This window comes from Cebus imitator, unplaced genomic scaffold (genome assembly GCF_001604975.1).
Source record: "Cebus imitator isolate Cc_AM_T3 unplaced genomic scaffold, Cebus_imitator-1.0 Scaffold96, whole genome shotgun sequence".
In the NCBI taxonomy this organism is placed as follows: Eukaryota; Metazoa; Chordata; class Mammalia; order Primates; family Cebidae; genus Cebus; species Cebus imitator.
The window spans coordinates 1,152,587-1,168,162 of NW_016107411.1; the positions used below are offsets into that span (position 1 = coordinate 1,152,587).

At 42.0% G+C, this 15,576-nt stretch overlaps 1 protein-coding gene across 2 annotated transcripts in view; it reads left to right on the forward strand.

The window, feature by feature from the left end:
• The first annotated feature begins 6,204 nt into the window (after window positions 1-6,204).
• EPSTI1 (epithelial stromal interaction 1) overlaps window positions 6,205-15,576 on the forward strand; it is a 102,672-nt gene continuing 93,300 nt past the window's right edge. The window contains exon 1 of one of the 2 annotated variants that reach the window (XM_037741181.1): window positions 6,205-6,882. In XM_037741181.1, the coding sequence (XP_037597109.1) occupies window positions 6,695-6,882 (188 nt within the window). In that variant the 5' untranslated portion in view covers window positions 6,205-6,694. The remainder of the gene's footprint in view (window positions 6,883-15,576) is intronic. The other variant, XM_017536118.2, reaches the window with a different exon arrangement.

Below are 15,576 nucleotides of genomic sequence, written 5' to 3' on the forward strand. Positions count from 1 at the left end.
GACTCAAGTTCAGGTCTTCTACCTTTGTGGCCACTACTCTTTCCCCTGTGCCACATGTTCTCTTACATACCTGGTGATATTTGCCATGAAGCTCACAAAAGTGTTGGCTTGAAGTGAAAACATCAGAACAATTAGGCATTCCCTAAGAAGGGGCATCTTTGGAAAAGTAATAGATGTTGGGTAAAAATAAATGGTACTTTAAGGCTGGGTGCGGTGGCTCACACCTGTAATTCTGGCACTTTGGGAGGCCAAGGCAGGTGGATCACTTGAGGTCAGGAGTTTCAGACCAGCCTGACTGAGCAACATGGTGAAACCCTGTCTCCACTAAAAATATAAAAATTAACTGGGCATGGTGGCACATGCCTGTAATCCCAGCTACTGGGGAGGTTGAGGCTGGAGAATCACTTAAGCCTGGGAGACAGAGGTGGGTGGCAGTGAGTTGAGATCATGCCAGTGCACTCTAGCCTGGGTGACAGAGCTAGACTTCATCTGAAGAAAAAAAAAGTACAAAAGAAAAAAAATGAATAGTAATTTAGAGAGTTTCTGTTTGATTCATTTATCACAGCTAAAGAAACCCTTCGGGGGAATCCACTGCCAACGCCACTGACAGAGTCTACAGAAGTTTCCCTAAAGTTAAGGGAAATTCCTTTCATTCCTGTAGCCAATAGAGATCTTGTGACAGCTACTACACAACCTACTCCTCAGATTTGAATTTATCAACAAGGAAATTCAGCCACCTACCTGAGGGTAGGAAATATCAATTAAAGCACATTTCTACATCCCTCATTTCCCAAGTGACAATACACATTGTCATCCGAAAAACAGAACAAATGTATATATTTTCTTTTTTTTTTTTTTTTTTGAGGCAGAGTCTTGCTCTGTCGCCAGGCACCAGGCTGGAGTGCAGCGGCGCGATCTCAACTCACTGCAACCTCCGCCTCCCAGGTTCAAGCAATTCTCCCACCTCAGCCTCCCAAGTAGCTGGGACTACAGGTGCGCCCCACCACGCCCAGCTAATTTTTGTATTTTTCAGTAGAGATGGGGTTTCATCATGTTGGCCAGGATGGTCTCGATTTCTTGACCTCATGATCCACTCGCCTCAGCCTCCCAAATAGCTGGGATTACAGGCGTGAGCTGCCGCGCCCAGCATCTTCCCATTCTTAAGTAGAATTCTTTGCACTACACTATAAGGCTCATTATTTTATCACTGTTAAAGACATTTTAGCCCAAATATAGCATGTTTGCAATTCACGACATTTTGACAAGTTGTATAAAGCACTATCATTGTGGAGATCACTTGATCATGTAATTACAGGGATAAATATTGGAGTGTTAAGGTTTTTATTAATATTGATTCTGATAGGTTCAGAAACTTTGATATAATCATTTTGGTTTTAGAAAGTAATACACAGCTGCTTATTGGGAAAATTATAAGTGAATTACATTAAAAATTCTGAACTTTGTCAAAGGAGACATTTTGTCACAATCATCTTCCAAAAAATGAAAAGGTGATGGATCTGATGCAAAGAATGATATATGCTTATCATTCAAAAAATATTTCTTGTATGAACTTATGGTGACTCACAATTGTACCATTCCACAGTTCTATGGTAGCATTTAAAGAATTTCACATGAAATTGTCACAGTACAAATATGTTCAAACACAAACATACACACACACACTAAAAATGAGGAGATACCAAGTATTCAGTGAGTTTTACATAACTCCTTTGTTAGAAGAGAATAAAACACCTTTAGATAACTGCTGTCCTAAATCTCTTAGATTAATCTAACTTTCCACTGAAGAATCATATTTAAGAAAATGTAACTTTTTAGAATTTTCAAACACTAAGATTTTTTTCATTGACACATTTTCTGACAAGTCTTAGAGATTATGTATCTCTATACATATTAATACAGGAGTAATCTAAGGCAATTAATTTGAAAGTCAGATATATATTTCCAATCATTTTCTTGAAAGATAAAGACATAAACATGTCTGCAGTAAAATAAATTGGTAAAATTTCTTTTTGATTTAATCTTCTCTTTTTTTTTTTTTTTTTTGCGAGAGAGTTTTGCTCTTGCACTCCCAGGCTGGAGTGCAATGGCGTGATCTCGGCTCACTGCAACTGCTGCCTTCTAGGTTCAAGCGATTCTCCTGCCTCAGCCTCCCAAGTATCTGGAATTACAGGCATGTGATACCACGCTTGGCTAATTTTGTATTTTTAGTAGAGATGGGGGTTTCTCCATCTTGGTCAGGCTGGTCTTGAACTCCCAACATCAGGTGATCGGCCCGCCTTGGCCTCCCAGAATGCTGGGATTACAGGTGTGAGCCACCGCACCAGGCCTAATGTTTTCTTGTAAAGGTCATAAGCCTGGCTAAAATTGCTCATTGCATTCCTGAATTTCTGTTTCCCAACAATGTCTCGTTTTACATTTTTCTTTACACAACTTCTGGAATCCTTTTACTTTTCACTCAGTTCTCCTCTTCCCCAACCAAAATGTCTTTTGCTCAGATTAAATTCATTTACCGAAAGGAACAAATACATGATTATTTTCCAGGGGCAGTTTCGTTTGAAAAGAAAACTATTTCCTAAATAAATCTCTAATTGGCCAAACTTCAGACAATCTAACAATCTCACTAGATTTCAAGTCTTTTTCGTGTCTCTTAAAACATATTCCTAGGTAATTGTCTAGTACGGTGGCTTTTCAAACTTTTAAAAGCCATTGAATTCTTTCTTCAAACAAAATTAGGCAGCAGCTCAGTGAGCAAAAGAGCTAAGAGGCTAAAGTGCTCGGCTAAACGGGGATGGGGGCCCAGGACCCTCCCCACTCACCTCTGCTTCTCTCCACCAGCCACTGCTGCAGAAGAACACACCCCAGAACAACTCCAACAAAAGGCCAGCCCATATTTTTACCCAAATGCACACACATAAGGTGAAAGAACAGATGATTCACAAGTAGAGAGCCCATTCTCGGGCATCCAAAAGGAGCCTGTAGATGTCTGCTGCCATAATAAATCGCGTTCGCATATTTAAAAACGTTTCGAGAAGGCGGCAAAACAAGAAGTGAACGGCGTGAAACATCTCAGGTTTGAAACTTTCGTGTGTGATGCGGTTGTGTTATGAAACAAACGTGGTCAACTATGTGTGTTCTTGAGCCAATATCCCTATTACCAGCTCCTTTAGAAGTGGTTTTCCCCTTATTTGGGTTTTCCCTTATTCAAACTTTAAATTTCATCCAACCACCAAAATAGTTTTCTCCTTTGAAACAAGAGTTCCAGGGGTATTTTCCTAGTGAAAAACAATGTGGAAGATGGCCTCCAGAAAGGCCGTGCTCTTCCTCTTTCTGTTGGTCTCCAGGTCTGCCTTTCCCACCCCACAGGTACCTTACACCCAACAGCACCCAAACAGACACTTAGAACTTCCTTCAAAGCTTGTCCCTCCTCGGGAGGCGAGGGTGGGAAAATAAATAAATAAATAAATAATAAAAGAAAAAAAAAAGCTTGTCCCTCCTCTAAGTTAATGGTTCTACCTTCTATCCGGTCACAAAGCTAAAAGTCACCCTAAAGACAGCAGCCATTAAATTACTGGGGCTCTAAGGTATGCATATCATGAAGATCAGGATTTTTCAATTACAATGCTATTGACACTTCCGGCAGGACATCTCTTTGTCATGTGGGCCTATTCTGTGCATTGTAAGATGTTTAGCAGCATCCCAGGCCTTTATACACTAGATGTTAGTAGCACCTACCCTCTGAGGCTTCACAATCAAAAATGTCTCCAGGCATTGCCAGATGTCTGCTAGAGGAAAAATCAACTCCATTTGAGAACCACTGATGTGGACGATCTCTATTCCTCATAATACCCACATGAAGCAGAGGAGGAAACTGGGCCTCTGGAGGAATAAGAGACCTGGACTTGGTTGTGTGAACAGCATGCAGCAGAGCTGGTTTCAAAGTACTGCAAAAGCCATCTCCTCTTCTCCTGCCGCCTTCCAGTACTTAATTCTCCCTTTCACCTAGCTTTTATCTATGCTAATCTCTCATGTGAAATGTCTTTTATGTTTCATTTATTTGTTTTGTAGAGATGAGGTCTTACCATGTTGCCCAGGCTGGCCTTAAACTCCTGGCCTCGGGTGATCCTCCTGCCTCAGCCTCCAAAAGTGCTGGGAGTATAGGGGTGAGCAACTGAGCCTGGCCTATATGAAATGTCTTAATTTTGCTTCCTGCTTTCCGGATTGCCTTAGCTCAGATCTATATTTCTTTCCTAGATATAATTAGGCTCTGAATTTATCTTCCCAATTTCAGTCTCTTTATCTTTCAATCCCTGTCTCACACTATTAGTAGCTAATGTTGTCAAACAGATATTATTGCATAACTGCCCGATTGAGAAACTTCCTGTGCCTTCCCCATTGCCTACAACAGTGGTTCCCAAAGGGTGATCCTGAGACTGGCATCAATGGTATCAACTGGAAATTTCTTAGAAATGCAAATCCTCTTTGGGACGCCGAGGTGCGTGGATCACCTGAGGTCAGGAGTTCAAGACCAGCCTGGCCATCATGGTGAAACCCCATCTTAATTTAAAAAAAAAAAAAAGAAAGAAAGAAATGCAAATCCTTGGGCCCCATTGCAGACCTGAATCAGAAGCTCTTTTTTTTTTTTTTTTGAGACAGAGCCTCTCTCTGTCACCCAGGCTGGAATGCATGCAGTGGCATGATCTCAGCTTACTGCAACCTCTGCCTCTTGGGTTCAAGTGATTCTCATGTCTCAGCCCACATGGTAGCAGGGATTACAGGCACCCGCCACTATGCCTGGCTAAGGTTTAGTAGAGGCAGGGTTTAGCCATGTTGGCCAGGCTGGTCTTGAACTCCTGACCTCAGGTGATCTTCCTGCCCCGGCCTCCCAAAGTGCTGGGATTACAGGTATGAGCCACTGTGCCTGTCCATAAATCAGTTTTAAAACACTCTCCACCAAGTGGTTCAGAGGCTTACTGAAATTTGTGAAACTCTGGCCTACTCTACAAAACTAATGCCTTAGGAAGGCATAGAAACCCTGACTGCCTTTCCTACTGTGATCCTTGTCATTATTTTCTACTCTCCTGTCCCACCGTTGCCCATCCTTCATTTCATTCTTTTGTTAGCTATCAAACCTGCATTTGTCTTTGTGTTCTAAACACCAACAATATAAGGAAGACAGTCCAGCTCCTAAGTGCCTTGCTGACCTAAGGCTGTGGTGCTCCAGCCACATGACAAACCCTGGAATTAAGTACGCACCATGTCATTTTAAGTGACAAGCCTCTGCCACAGCATCTCCTTCTTCCTGGTGAATTCCTATGTCTTTGGTGGCTCATTCTCAAATGTCCCTTTTCCTGATTTACTCAGAAGGCCAATCCCTAGGTTCCCTGTGCCTCCACAGCTGTCATTTCGTTTATCCCAAAGTGGCATTCCTGTTTGTTTACCTGTCTCCTAGAATACTCCCAGAATGCAGGTAATATGAGGGAAGAGCCTTTACTCATCTTTGTGTAGGACAGCATTGTGACACTGGCGATAACGCTGGCACACCTCAGAATCATCTCAGAGCTTTTCAAAAATATGAATGCCAGAGTTCACCCATGGACCTACAGAAACTGAGTCTTGCAAATATATACATAAGTATATATATATTTTTAGACGGAGTTTCACTCTTGTTGCCCAGGCTGGAGTGCAATGGAGCAATCTCGGCTCACCACAACCTCTGCCTCCTGGATTCAAGCGATTCTCCTGCCTCAGCCTCCCAAGTAGCTGGGATTACAGGCATGTGTCACCATGCCTGGCTAACTTTGTATTTTCAGGAGAGATGAGGTTTCTCCATGTTGGTCAGGCTGGTCTCGAACTCCCGACCTCAGGTGATCCGCCTGCCTTGGCCTCCCAAAGTGCTGGGATTATAGGTGTGAGCCACCATGGCTGGCCACAAATCCATATTTTTAAATGGCCCCACATCACCATTGCACACTGCTCTGCACAGAGCAGGTATTTAATAGTTCTCCAATGTCTGGTTAATTACTTAGCAAGGCTGCCTGGAGAATCATGTCTACCTTACTTCTCCATCTTTGTGGGTTTTTGGTTTTTGTTTTCTTTTGATTTCAGTTTCTATTTCCTGTAACTTGAAAGTATCTGCATTGGTAACAGCCACACAGCAGTCATTCCTGATAAAAGGCAACATTTTGTTGAGATGATTTTAGCTACTGACCTAATCTCTGGTATTTTAAGGTTAATATTTTTTACAGTCTCAAATATCCAGCGGTAACCTTAAATTAGAGTTACCTGTTAAACAGTTTCTCAAGTATCTTTCAGAATTGCAGTCACTTTACGGGCTAATCCCTCAACAAGTGTCCGTGGCTGGTCACAGTTATTCTGATTAACCTCTAAGTTGATTGTGAGACTTTAAACGGTCTCACCTGTAGTGGACCAAGCCAGCTCAAGTCAACATCCCCCCAGCTGCTAACCCGCGGTAAGGCCGGAGGGCGCCTCAGTGGAGAAAGGACGGGGAAATTCTCTGGGGCGGGCGCAGTCTGCAGCTGATACCGAGAAACCGAAACTCAGCTGTTAAAACCGCTGCCCTTGCACTTTGGAATCGCATCTCGAGACTCGCTAGGCGCCCCAGCCGCATCCCTTAGGCAGCGGCCGGCGGCCCGGGACCTGCGGGCTGTGAACCATGTATACCCGCAGCAGAGTGGTGAGCTCCGGGCTCGGCGCCTCCCCGGCCTCCCGCCCGGCCCGGGACCCCCGGGACCCTTATGGGCAGCACGGGGACCTGGGCCCGCTGCAAGACCAGAGACGGGGTTTGGAGGCAGCCGCCGAGAGCCCTTCGCGGGAGAGCATCGTGCAAGCGGGTCAGAGGCAGTAAGTGTTTTAACAACCTGTCTTGGGGGCGGGAGCTCCGGCCCTAAACACACTCACAAGCACCTTCATGGTCCGTGGAGTTTGAAACCACAGGGATTTTGACTGAATGAAAAAGCTCATTTGCTTTCATGAAAGCATTCATGCCTTTCCTTATAAATTGAGTCGGCTAGTTTGCAGTCCTGTAGTAAATATTCAGGCCGGTTCCTTCCAGGAACATTACTCACCTGACTTTGGTGACTGACGACAGAATTGAAAGATATGGTGTTTAGAAACCGCCTAGGCGTCCAGTAAGATGTCATTTTCCAGGTATCTCCAGAATTCATACTCCAACCAGTATGGAAATACGTTTTCCCTTACTGTTTTTAAAAACGTGGTGCTCGGCAGGGTGCGTTGGCTCAAGCCTGTAATCCCAGCACTTTGGGAGGCCAGGGTGGGCGGATCACCTAAGGTCAGAAGTTCGAAACCAGCCTGGCCAATATGGTGAAACCCCGTCTTTACTAAAAATAAAAAATGAGCTGGGTGTGGTGGCACGCACCTGTAGTCCCAGCTACTTCGGAGGCTGAGGTGGGAGAATCGCTTGAAACAATGAGGCGGAGGTTGCAGTGAGCTGAGATCACACCATTGCATTCCAGCTTGGGGAACGGAGTGAGACTCTGTCTCAAAACAAAACAAAACAAAAAAAAACTTGGTGCCCTAAGTGGAATTGCTACATCAGACACTAACAGGTAAGGGTCAACAGGAAACGTGACATGGTGTAGAAAATTCCAATTCTGCCTCTAGCTAGGAGCAGGCCTGAATCCCAGCAAGACTCCCAGATAAACTAGCCTCTTACAACCAGAGGAGTGGAGCTGAGAGAGTGAGGAGGTGAGTGACAGTAGTATCTCTTGTCCCCGTTGATGTGTGCTCTATGCAGGAACAGATAGGTAGCATTTATTCCTGGCTTTTGATTCAGGGACTGCAGTGGGTATCCGGGAAACATTCATTATGCAAGTGTCGTGGACCTCTCTTTCCACCCAATGGAATGAACTTCTTTAAGTCAACAGTATGGTTTATCACAATGTCACTGCCTTTAAAGTGCTGCCTCTGTGAACTGGAACTGTCCAAATGGTTTTATTTTTAGTGTCTCCTTTTTCATCAACTTCTAGTTGTGTGAAAGACAAACCCTGGTTGCTAAGAAACAGTATATAACCTTATGACTGATAAACAGCAGATTTTCTTTCATCCCTTAGCTTTTGAAAGTACCAGGCCTTTAATATTATTATTCAGCTTAGGTTCACCCTTATATGGAGCAGATAAGCTGGAAATCAATTAGAGATTGTTGCATTTCTCCCCTCAGAATAATTGGTGTCTCACCACAATAGAAGCAGGCCTTTACTTTGAAATACACACGCTGTAGCACTTAACAGTAACAAAGGTCATAGACATACGGTCTCAGGTCCATGAGTAGTTAATGATGAATACCATTTGCATGACTTTTTAAAAAGCATTTGTTTAGATCTAACCATTTATTTGTAAGCCCATATCATCACATAAGTATTAACAGTTGCATCTGTTTTCTTATTTGGTTGTAATTACCCTGGAATCTTGCTAGAGCAAATTGCTCAGAAAGAGACAGTTTTCTGATTGGTTATCCAGGTTATCCTGCAACTCCTAAAAAGATTTTCAAATAAACCATTAAAAAATACCAGGAAGAGTTTAGTTATCTCTCTCAGAGTCCTCCTTTTTTTTTTTTCATGTTAACCAGTTGCAGTAAGTATAGAATTATATATTCCGTTTTAGGGGGTTGATGTCTGAGACCCTGTTTGGATGAACTTTGAATTCTTCTCGCATCTCCATTAGTTACTTAGATTCACTTTCTCACTTGTTTCCTTTAATGGAGTTGGAAAACCAAGGAAAATGAATGGCAAATAATATCTCAGTAGAATTACCTGCCTGCCCCCTGCCTCAAAATAAAGGCGGCTTTATTTATTTTTGGGTACAAATTAGAAGCACTTTCTGATTTAAAAAAAAATTAAGGAAAAAGGAGGATAGAGTTAATGCTTTAATAGTACAGCTTCATTTGTTCACTCATAATGTGAACTTATTTATATGGTAAAGGATTTGTCTTGTTTTGCATGCATCCTTCCATTAATTTCCTCATGCAGCCCCTGTGTGTGGATTAGGAACATGGGCTCTGATGCCAGGTAGACCTGCGTTCAAGTTCTGATTATGCCGTCATTTTCTCTTTGAACAAGATTCTTAGCTACTTTACGCCTCAGTTTTCCCATTAATATGAGACAATATGAGACAATACCAATTTCATAGGGTTTTAATTTTTCCAGGTGTGTATGCATAAAACATAACTTTGTGCCTGGTAAAGTGCTATGCTGTCACCCTTAAGTCAAGTGTTTATGCCTTGTTAAACACACACACACACACATATACACACACACAGGTTTAAAACACCTACTTGTATGGTCAGGGATAGGGGCTCGTGCCTGTAACCTCAGCACTTTAGGAAGTCAATGTGGGAAGGTTACTTGGGTCCAGGAGTAATATAGGGAGACCCTTGTCTCCACAAAGAAAAAAATTAGCTGGGCGTGGTGGCGGGCACCTGTAATCCCAGCTGCTCAGGAGGCTGAGGTAGAGAATTGCTTGAACCGGGAGGCGGAGGTTGCAGTGAGCCAAGATCACACCACTGCACTCCTTCCTGAGTGACAGAGCGAGATTCCATCTCAAAAGAAAAAAAGAAAAGAAAAAGAACTTTAAGTTAGCTGAGCATGGTGGCACATACCTGTAGTCCCAGCTACTTAAAAGGCTGAGGCAGGAGGATAGCTAGAGCTGAAGACTACAGTGAGCAGTGATTGCACCACTGTACTCTAGCCTGGGCAATTGCACCACTGTACTCCAGCCTGGAGTGAGACCCTGTCTCAAATCAATAATTCCAGAGTGAGACCCTGTCTCAAATCAATCAATCACTCAATCACCTACTTGCATAGAAACAAAATATACTAGTAGAAGTTTATGGCTATCTCTTAATATATTAAATGATTCTGAGTACCTCTGATAGTCTCTCAGACAAGATTGAGTTCTTCATGGAATTTGAATTTACAGTTATTACAAGTATTTACTAGTTCATACTAGCTTTCCCAAATATTTTTATTTGGTGATTTTTATCTTGTTCTTAAATATCGTAAGCTATCTATGCAACAGAGAAGCTTACACAAACTTCTAATCCAAAGTAAACCTTTATTTTTTAATATTCTGCTTATTTGTAGTTTACATTTATATCACATCTAGATAAATATAAGACAAAGACATGCATTTACCTAGTTTTATCCAATTCTGGGAAATGGGGTCTTGCCTGCGCTAGCAATAGAGGGTTTAGTTCACATTCGTGTACTTGTCTATAACCTTACCTGGTCCTTGAGCTTGATGCTGTTTGAAGAAAATACAAAGAGATTTTGAAAATGAACCTATAATGTGGAATTTTATTTTACAGTTAACTTGAGCTGAATTTGTATGTAAATTATGTTAATCTTAACATATTTGTGGCCTACTTCATACTTAGTATTGTAGAGACTTAACTATGAGCAGTAACAAATTAGTACTTATGGCCGGGTGTGATGGCTCACACCTGTAATCCTTGTACTTTCCGAGGCCAAGGAGGAGGGATCACCTGAGGTCGGGAGTTCGAGACCAGCCTGATCAACATGGAGAAACCCCCCCGTCTCTAATAAAAAAAAAAAAATAAATAAAAAGAATTAAAAAAAATGAGCATTTATGTAGTACCTCGTATGTAAAAGCACACTATGTATATTAACTTTTTCAGTCCTCATAACCACGATGGAATAAGAAGATCTCTAGCTTAAAAGAGTGAATTAAAAACTAGGAACAAATACCTATTCAACAAAAACATAAGCCCTTATGAAGCTTACTGTCTAATTGACAGGACAGGCATTTATTAATCATTATGTGAATAAATATGTATACTATAAGGCAGGGGTGTCCAATCTTTTGGCTTCCTGGGGCCACATTGGAAGAAGAATCATCTCAGGGTCCACATAAAATACACAAACAGTAATGATAGTGGATGAGCTAAAAAAAAAAAAAAAAAAGTCACAAAAATTCTCATAATGTTTTACAAAAGTTTATGAATTGTGTTGGGCCGCATTCAAAGCTGTCCTGAGCCACCTGGGCTACATGCGCCTTGTGGGCCCTGAGTTCGACAAGCTTCCAAGGAAAGCCAGGGTCTGAGCTGGTTTTGGGAGCAGGAAAATCTTTCCTCAGACGTGACATTTGAGCTTTGGTCTATAGGATAAGTAGGAGTTGTGTAGTTTTTTTTCCTGATGCCAAATATGTCATTCTAACACCAACTAACTCTGACCCCAGTAGGTGTCCCACAGTTCCATTCTAACACTACTCAGAGTTAGTGCGGACCCCACAAATTAAGGGCTCAGTCTCACAAGACTGCCCCCCACTTCAGACTTCGCACACTGGCTGCAAATTGATTCTCCAGGCTACCTGTACTGCGCAGCAGACTACAAATCTGGGAGCTCCTGTGCATCTCTCCTTCCCAAGTTTTGATAATTCACTGGAGTGACTCACAAAACTCACAGAAATCACTATATTTTTAGTGACAGGCTTATCATAAAGGATACAACTCAGTCAAGTGGAAGAGATGTGTAAGGCATCTCTTGGGGAATGAAGGGATATGTAGCGGGGTGTGAAGAGTTTCTAGACTCTAGGCAGATACTTTGATGTGTTCACCAACCTGGAAGACCACCAAATCTTATGGTTTGAAAACTTTTATTGAGGATGTATTACCTAGGCATAATTGATTAAATCAGTGGCTATCAGTGATTAAATCTCCAGCCCCTTCTTCTCCCCAGAAATTGAGATGGGGCTGAAAGTTTTAACCCTCCAATCCCATAGTTGATTTTTCTAGATACCAGTCTGGGTTCTTAAGCACCAACAGTCATTAGCATACAAAAGACACTTAGCACTGTGGGAAATGCCAGGGTTTGGGGAGCCCTGTCCCAGGAACCAGGAACCAGGGACCATGACCAAATATTTATTTTTTATTATAGTACAGGAGTTTAAATGGCCTCTGGACAGCCAGAGAAACTTGTTAAATCAGATTGTCTTCAGAAGAACTTACAGTGGGGAGCATAGTCAGCTGACAGCCCCAGCTGCTACCCATTTGGATCCATTATTGCCTATGAGTGCTGGCTTGTGCTGCACCCGTCCCAGCCAATGGCTGAGCTTTCCAGGGTGCCACTGCTGTTGCAGGACTGCCAGGCTCATACGTCTGCTGTGCAGCAACAGACCCAGACACTGACAATGGCACTTGCAGCAGAGAAAGAGTTTGATCATCATGATGTTCTCAGGAAACAGGAGGAATTCTCAAGCCTCAAATTCATTCCTTCCAGGGGTCCTGGGCAACGGTTTTTAAGGGGACTCATGGAGGGTGAAGGGCTAGAAAATTTGGGGTTGTCCATTGGACAGCTCAAAGCTGGGCTAGCGAGCAACAACCAGCTACAAGGAAGTGGACCAAAGGGCAAACCGGCTTAATGTTGGCTGCTGCAAGCCTGGTTGGATTTTATTTTATTTTTCTCTTGATCAATTTTATACGATATTCTTGGGATGGTTTCAGTGCTAGCCCATTCCTGGCCCATATGGGACTCTTCTGTTAGGCAACATTTGCTGGAATACTCCCCATATTCCTGTCCAAGATTTTCTCAGAAACCTGTAACAGTCTGAGGACCTTGCCACTCAATCTTCTTCCCTTTTGTCATTTCATAGAATGAAAGTTGTCAGAATCAAAATGAGATCACTTGTGTCAAACACGGGGAGCTGGGGCCATAAAGGGAGGATTCTCATGCACATATGCCCGATAACAAGAACTCTCACAAAAGGCTCTGCAAAAACTACAACTTTGCATAAAAGCTACAACCTTACACAAAAACTACTGCAAGGATATCTGCCTAGCAACGGCCTGTTCAACCTTGGACTGATGCTACCCTTGTTGATCCTTGTGGCCAAGGATATTTGTCTCAAACAACTTGTAGCACACTCCTCACTTTTCCTTTAAAAACCCTAGTCTTCCTTTACCTTCTTGAATATACCCACTGTGTTCCCACTGCAACGCTCAGTCCAGAATAAATCTAATTTTCTTTTGGAGAGCCTCTCTCGCTGTCTTTTATTTATGTTTTGGCAGTGGGAATCAGACCCAGTCTCGTTCTCAAGGCTTTCCTTACCTACCCCTGTTCCCCCTTTCATCTCTTGCATGTCTGTCCTTGTCTTGTGTCAGCTTCTGAAGGACCCAGACCAATACAGTCTCTAAAACACCCTACTGCAACCACAACAGCTTAGACTCCGTATTCATGTCTGCTGTTGCCATGCTATCCATGCAGATTGGGTAAACCCATTCTTTTTCTCACTTCCTCTTTTAGGGCCCAGGGAACGTTTCCTAATTTCCTTAATCCAACCTCAACGCGTCCTACCAGTTTGTTGTGCTTGAGAGAAGAAAATAATCTTTGTAATCCTTCTCTTCATCCCCAAACTCTCAAGGAAGACAAAAGGAGAATAAATGATGGTTTGCTAAGAGCGCTTCATCATGGCCAATCCTGATTTGTCTCTTTTCTCCTTAAAAAGCATTGTTAAATTTTGTAAAGTATTTTGTAACTATAAAATGGAATACAATGTGGGATATACACAATAAAATCACTAAGTTATAGTGTTAAATTTTTATTTAACACTAACATCACTATTTAATGTCTATTTTCTAAAATTCTGAAGTTTGGTTTCTTAGGTATAAGACAAAACTTAAGCCATTTTGACTCATGTTATTTGCATCTGAATCAGCTACATAAAATATTCTGAAATTAAGCACAAGTGTTTACAAACTTATTAGAGCATATTAGAACTGCTTTCACTATTTCTTCCTCACTGCAATGTCCACTTTTCAATTTCTGTCTTTATATGATTATGAGAAAATGAAATTCTGCTTATAGATGCTAAGGGGCCTGAATCCATCAGCTATTTCTCAGCCCTGGAGATGGATAATTGAATCATGCTGGAGTTCCTTTAATGTTATGAAATAATAGTACATCGGAAGAGAGTATCTGTGATTAATTGTAATGAGTAACCTTCTTGATGGCTCAATATAGATGGTTATTCATTAGGGGATTATTTAAGTGAATCTCTAGTGTGCAGAAAGTTTATAAAGCAACAGATAGTATTTAACTCTTACTAATGACGTGTCTTAATGAGATGGGTAGATGTCTCAATGATTACCAGATACGAATACTATTGACTTATTTTTGAAATGAGAAATACGATGAAGCATTGCAATCTTGTAGCATAAAGTAAATCAGTTTTGACCTGGAATAATTAAACTGGGTACCCATGAGAGACTAAAACCAGATAACAGCTCATGTGTTTTCAATGATTAACCATGTGCTAGGTCTTGTGGTAAGTATGTCAGGTACATTATGGAATATTCTCTTCATGATAAGTCATTTGCTACTTTAAAGATGAGGAAACTGTGTCTTGAAAATTTAAATGATTTTCTAAGATCTCATGGCTTTTTGAGTGACAAAACCAGTATTCAAACCTGTGTCTGTCTACCAAATTCTGGATCTTGAATATGATGTACAGATGGAGGATAGATAGAAGGAGTGACAGTGCAGCTAGCTAAGGTCCTATCATTGTTTTATAATGACATTAAGAAAAGAGAAATTCTATAGGCTAAAGAGAGTGGTAATATAGAAGCAGTAATGTGACATTTACAGCTGCAGAGAGGGGGAAGATTTCTTTCCTCACCTATCCCTAGGTTCATGGCTGATATCCCTATAACAAAAGACAGATTAACAAGAGAAAACATACCCATTCATTTAACATAAGTTTTATAGCACTTAGGAGTGCTCAAAAATGAACACCCAAAGAACCAGGGAAAACTGTCTTTTTGTGCTTAAGTTTGATGATGAGTGGATAGTTGTATAGAAATGAGATTAATTAAAAAGGAGCATGGTCTAAAAACAATAAACTAGGGAAGCTTAGCAAGGCCTGTTTGTGCAAATTCTTTGTGTCTCTATGTCTCCATTCCTTTCCTCTGGGTATAGGGAGGAGGGGGGATCCCTCTGAAATGAGGGTCTTATGACCTGTCTTAGAGGAAGGTCAGAGAAATTTTATATGGCTTGCTTCAGGGGAGAAAGGCAGGAAAAGGTCAGAGAGGACTTCCCGCTTCTGCTGCTTTTTCAAATGCAAAGGTGCCATATTTTGGGATAACATGTGCTGAACCCCATCATAGCTTTAAAATGATTTGAATAGAGAAGTGGTTTGTAGGAGCAAATTTTCTATATGGATTCCTTTTGTTTTGCTGCTTTTCACAAATGACAGTGAGCTTGGTAGCCTTATGTCAGTGTTACTGGCAAGGGGTCCTGATCTAGACCCCAAGAGAAGGTTCTTGGATGTCACACAAGAAAGAATTCAAGGCAGGCCGGGCGCGGTGGCTCAAGCCTGTAATCCCAGCACTTTGGGAGGCCGAGGCGGGTGGATCACGAGGTCAAGAGATCAAGACCATCCTGGTCAGCATGGTGAAACCCCGTCTCTACTAAAAATACAAAAAATTAGCTGGGCATGGTGGCGCGTGCCTGTAATCCCAGCTACTCAGGAGGCTGAGGCAGGAGAATTGCCTGAACCCAGGAGGCG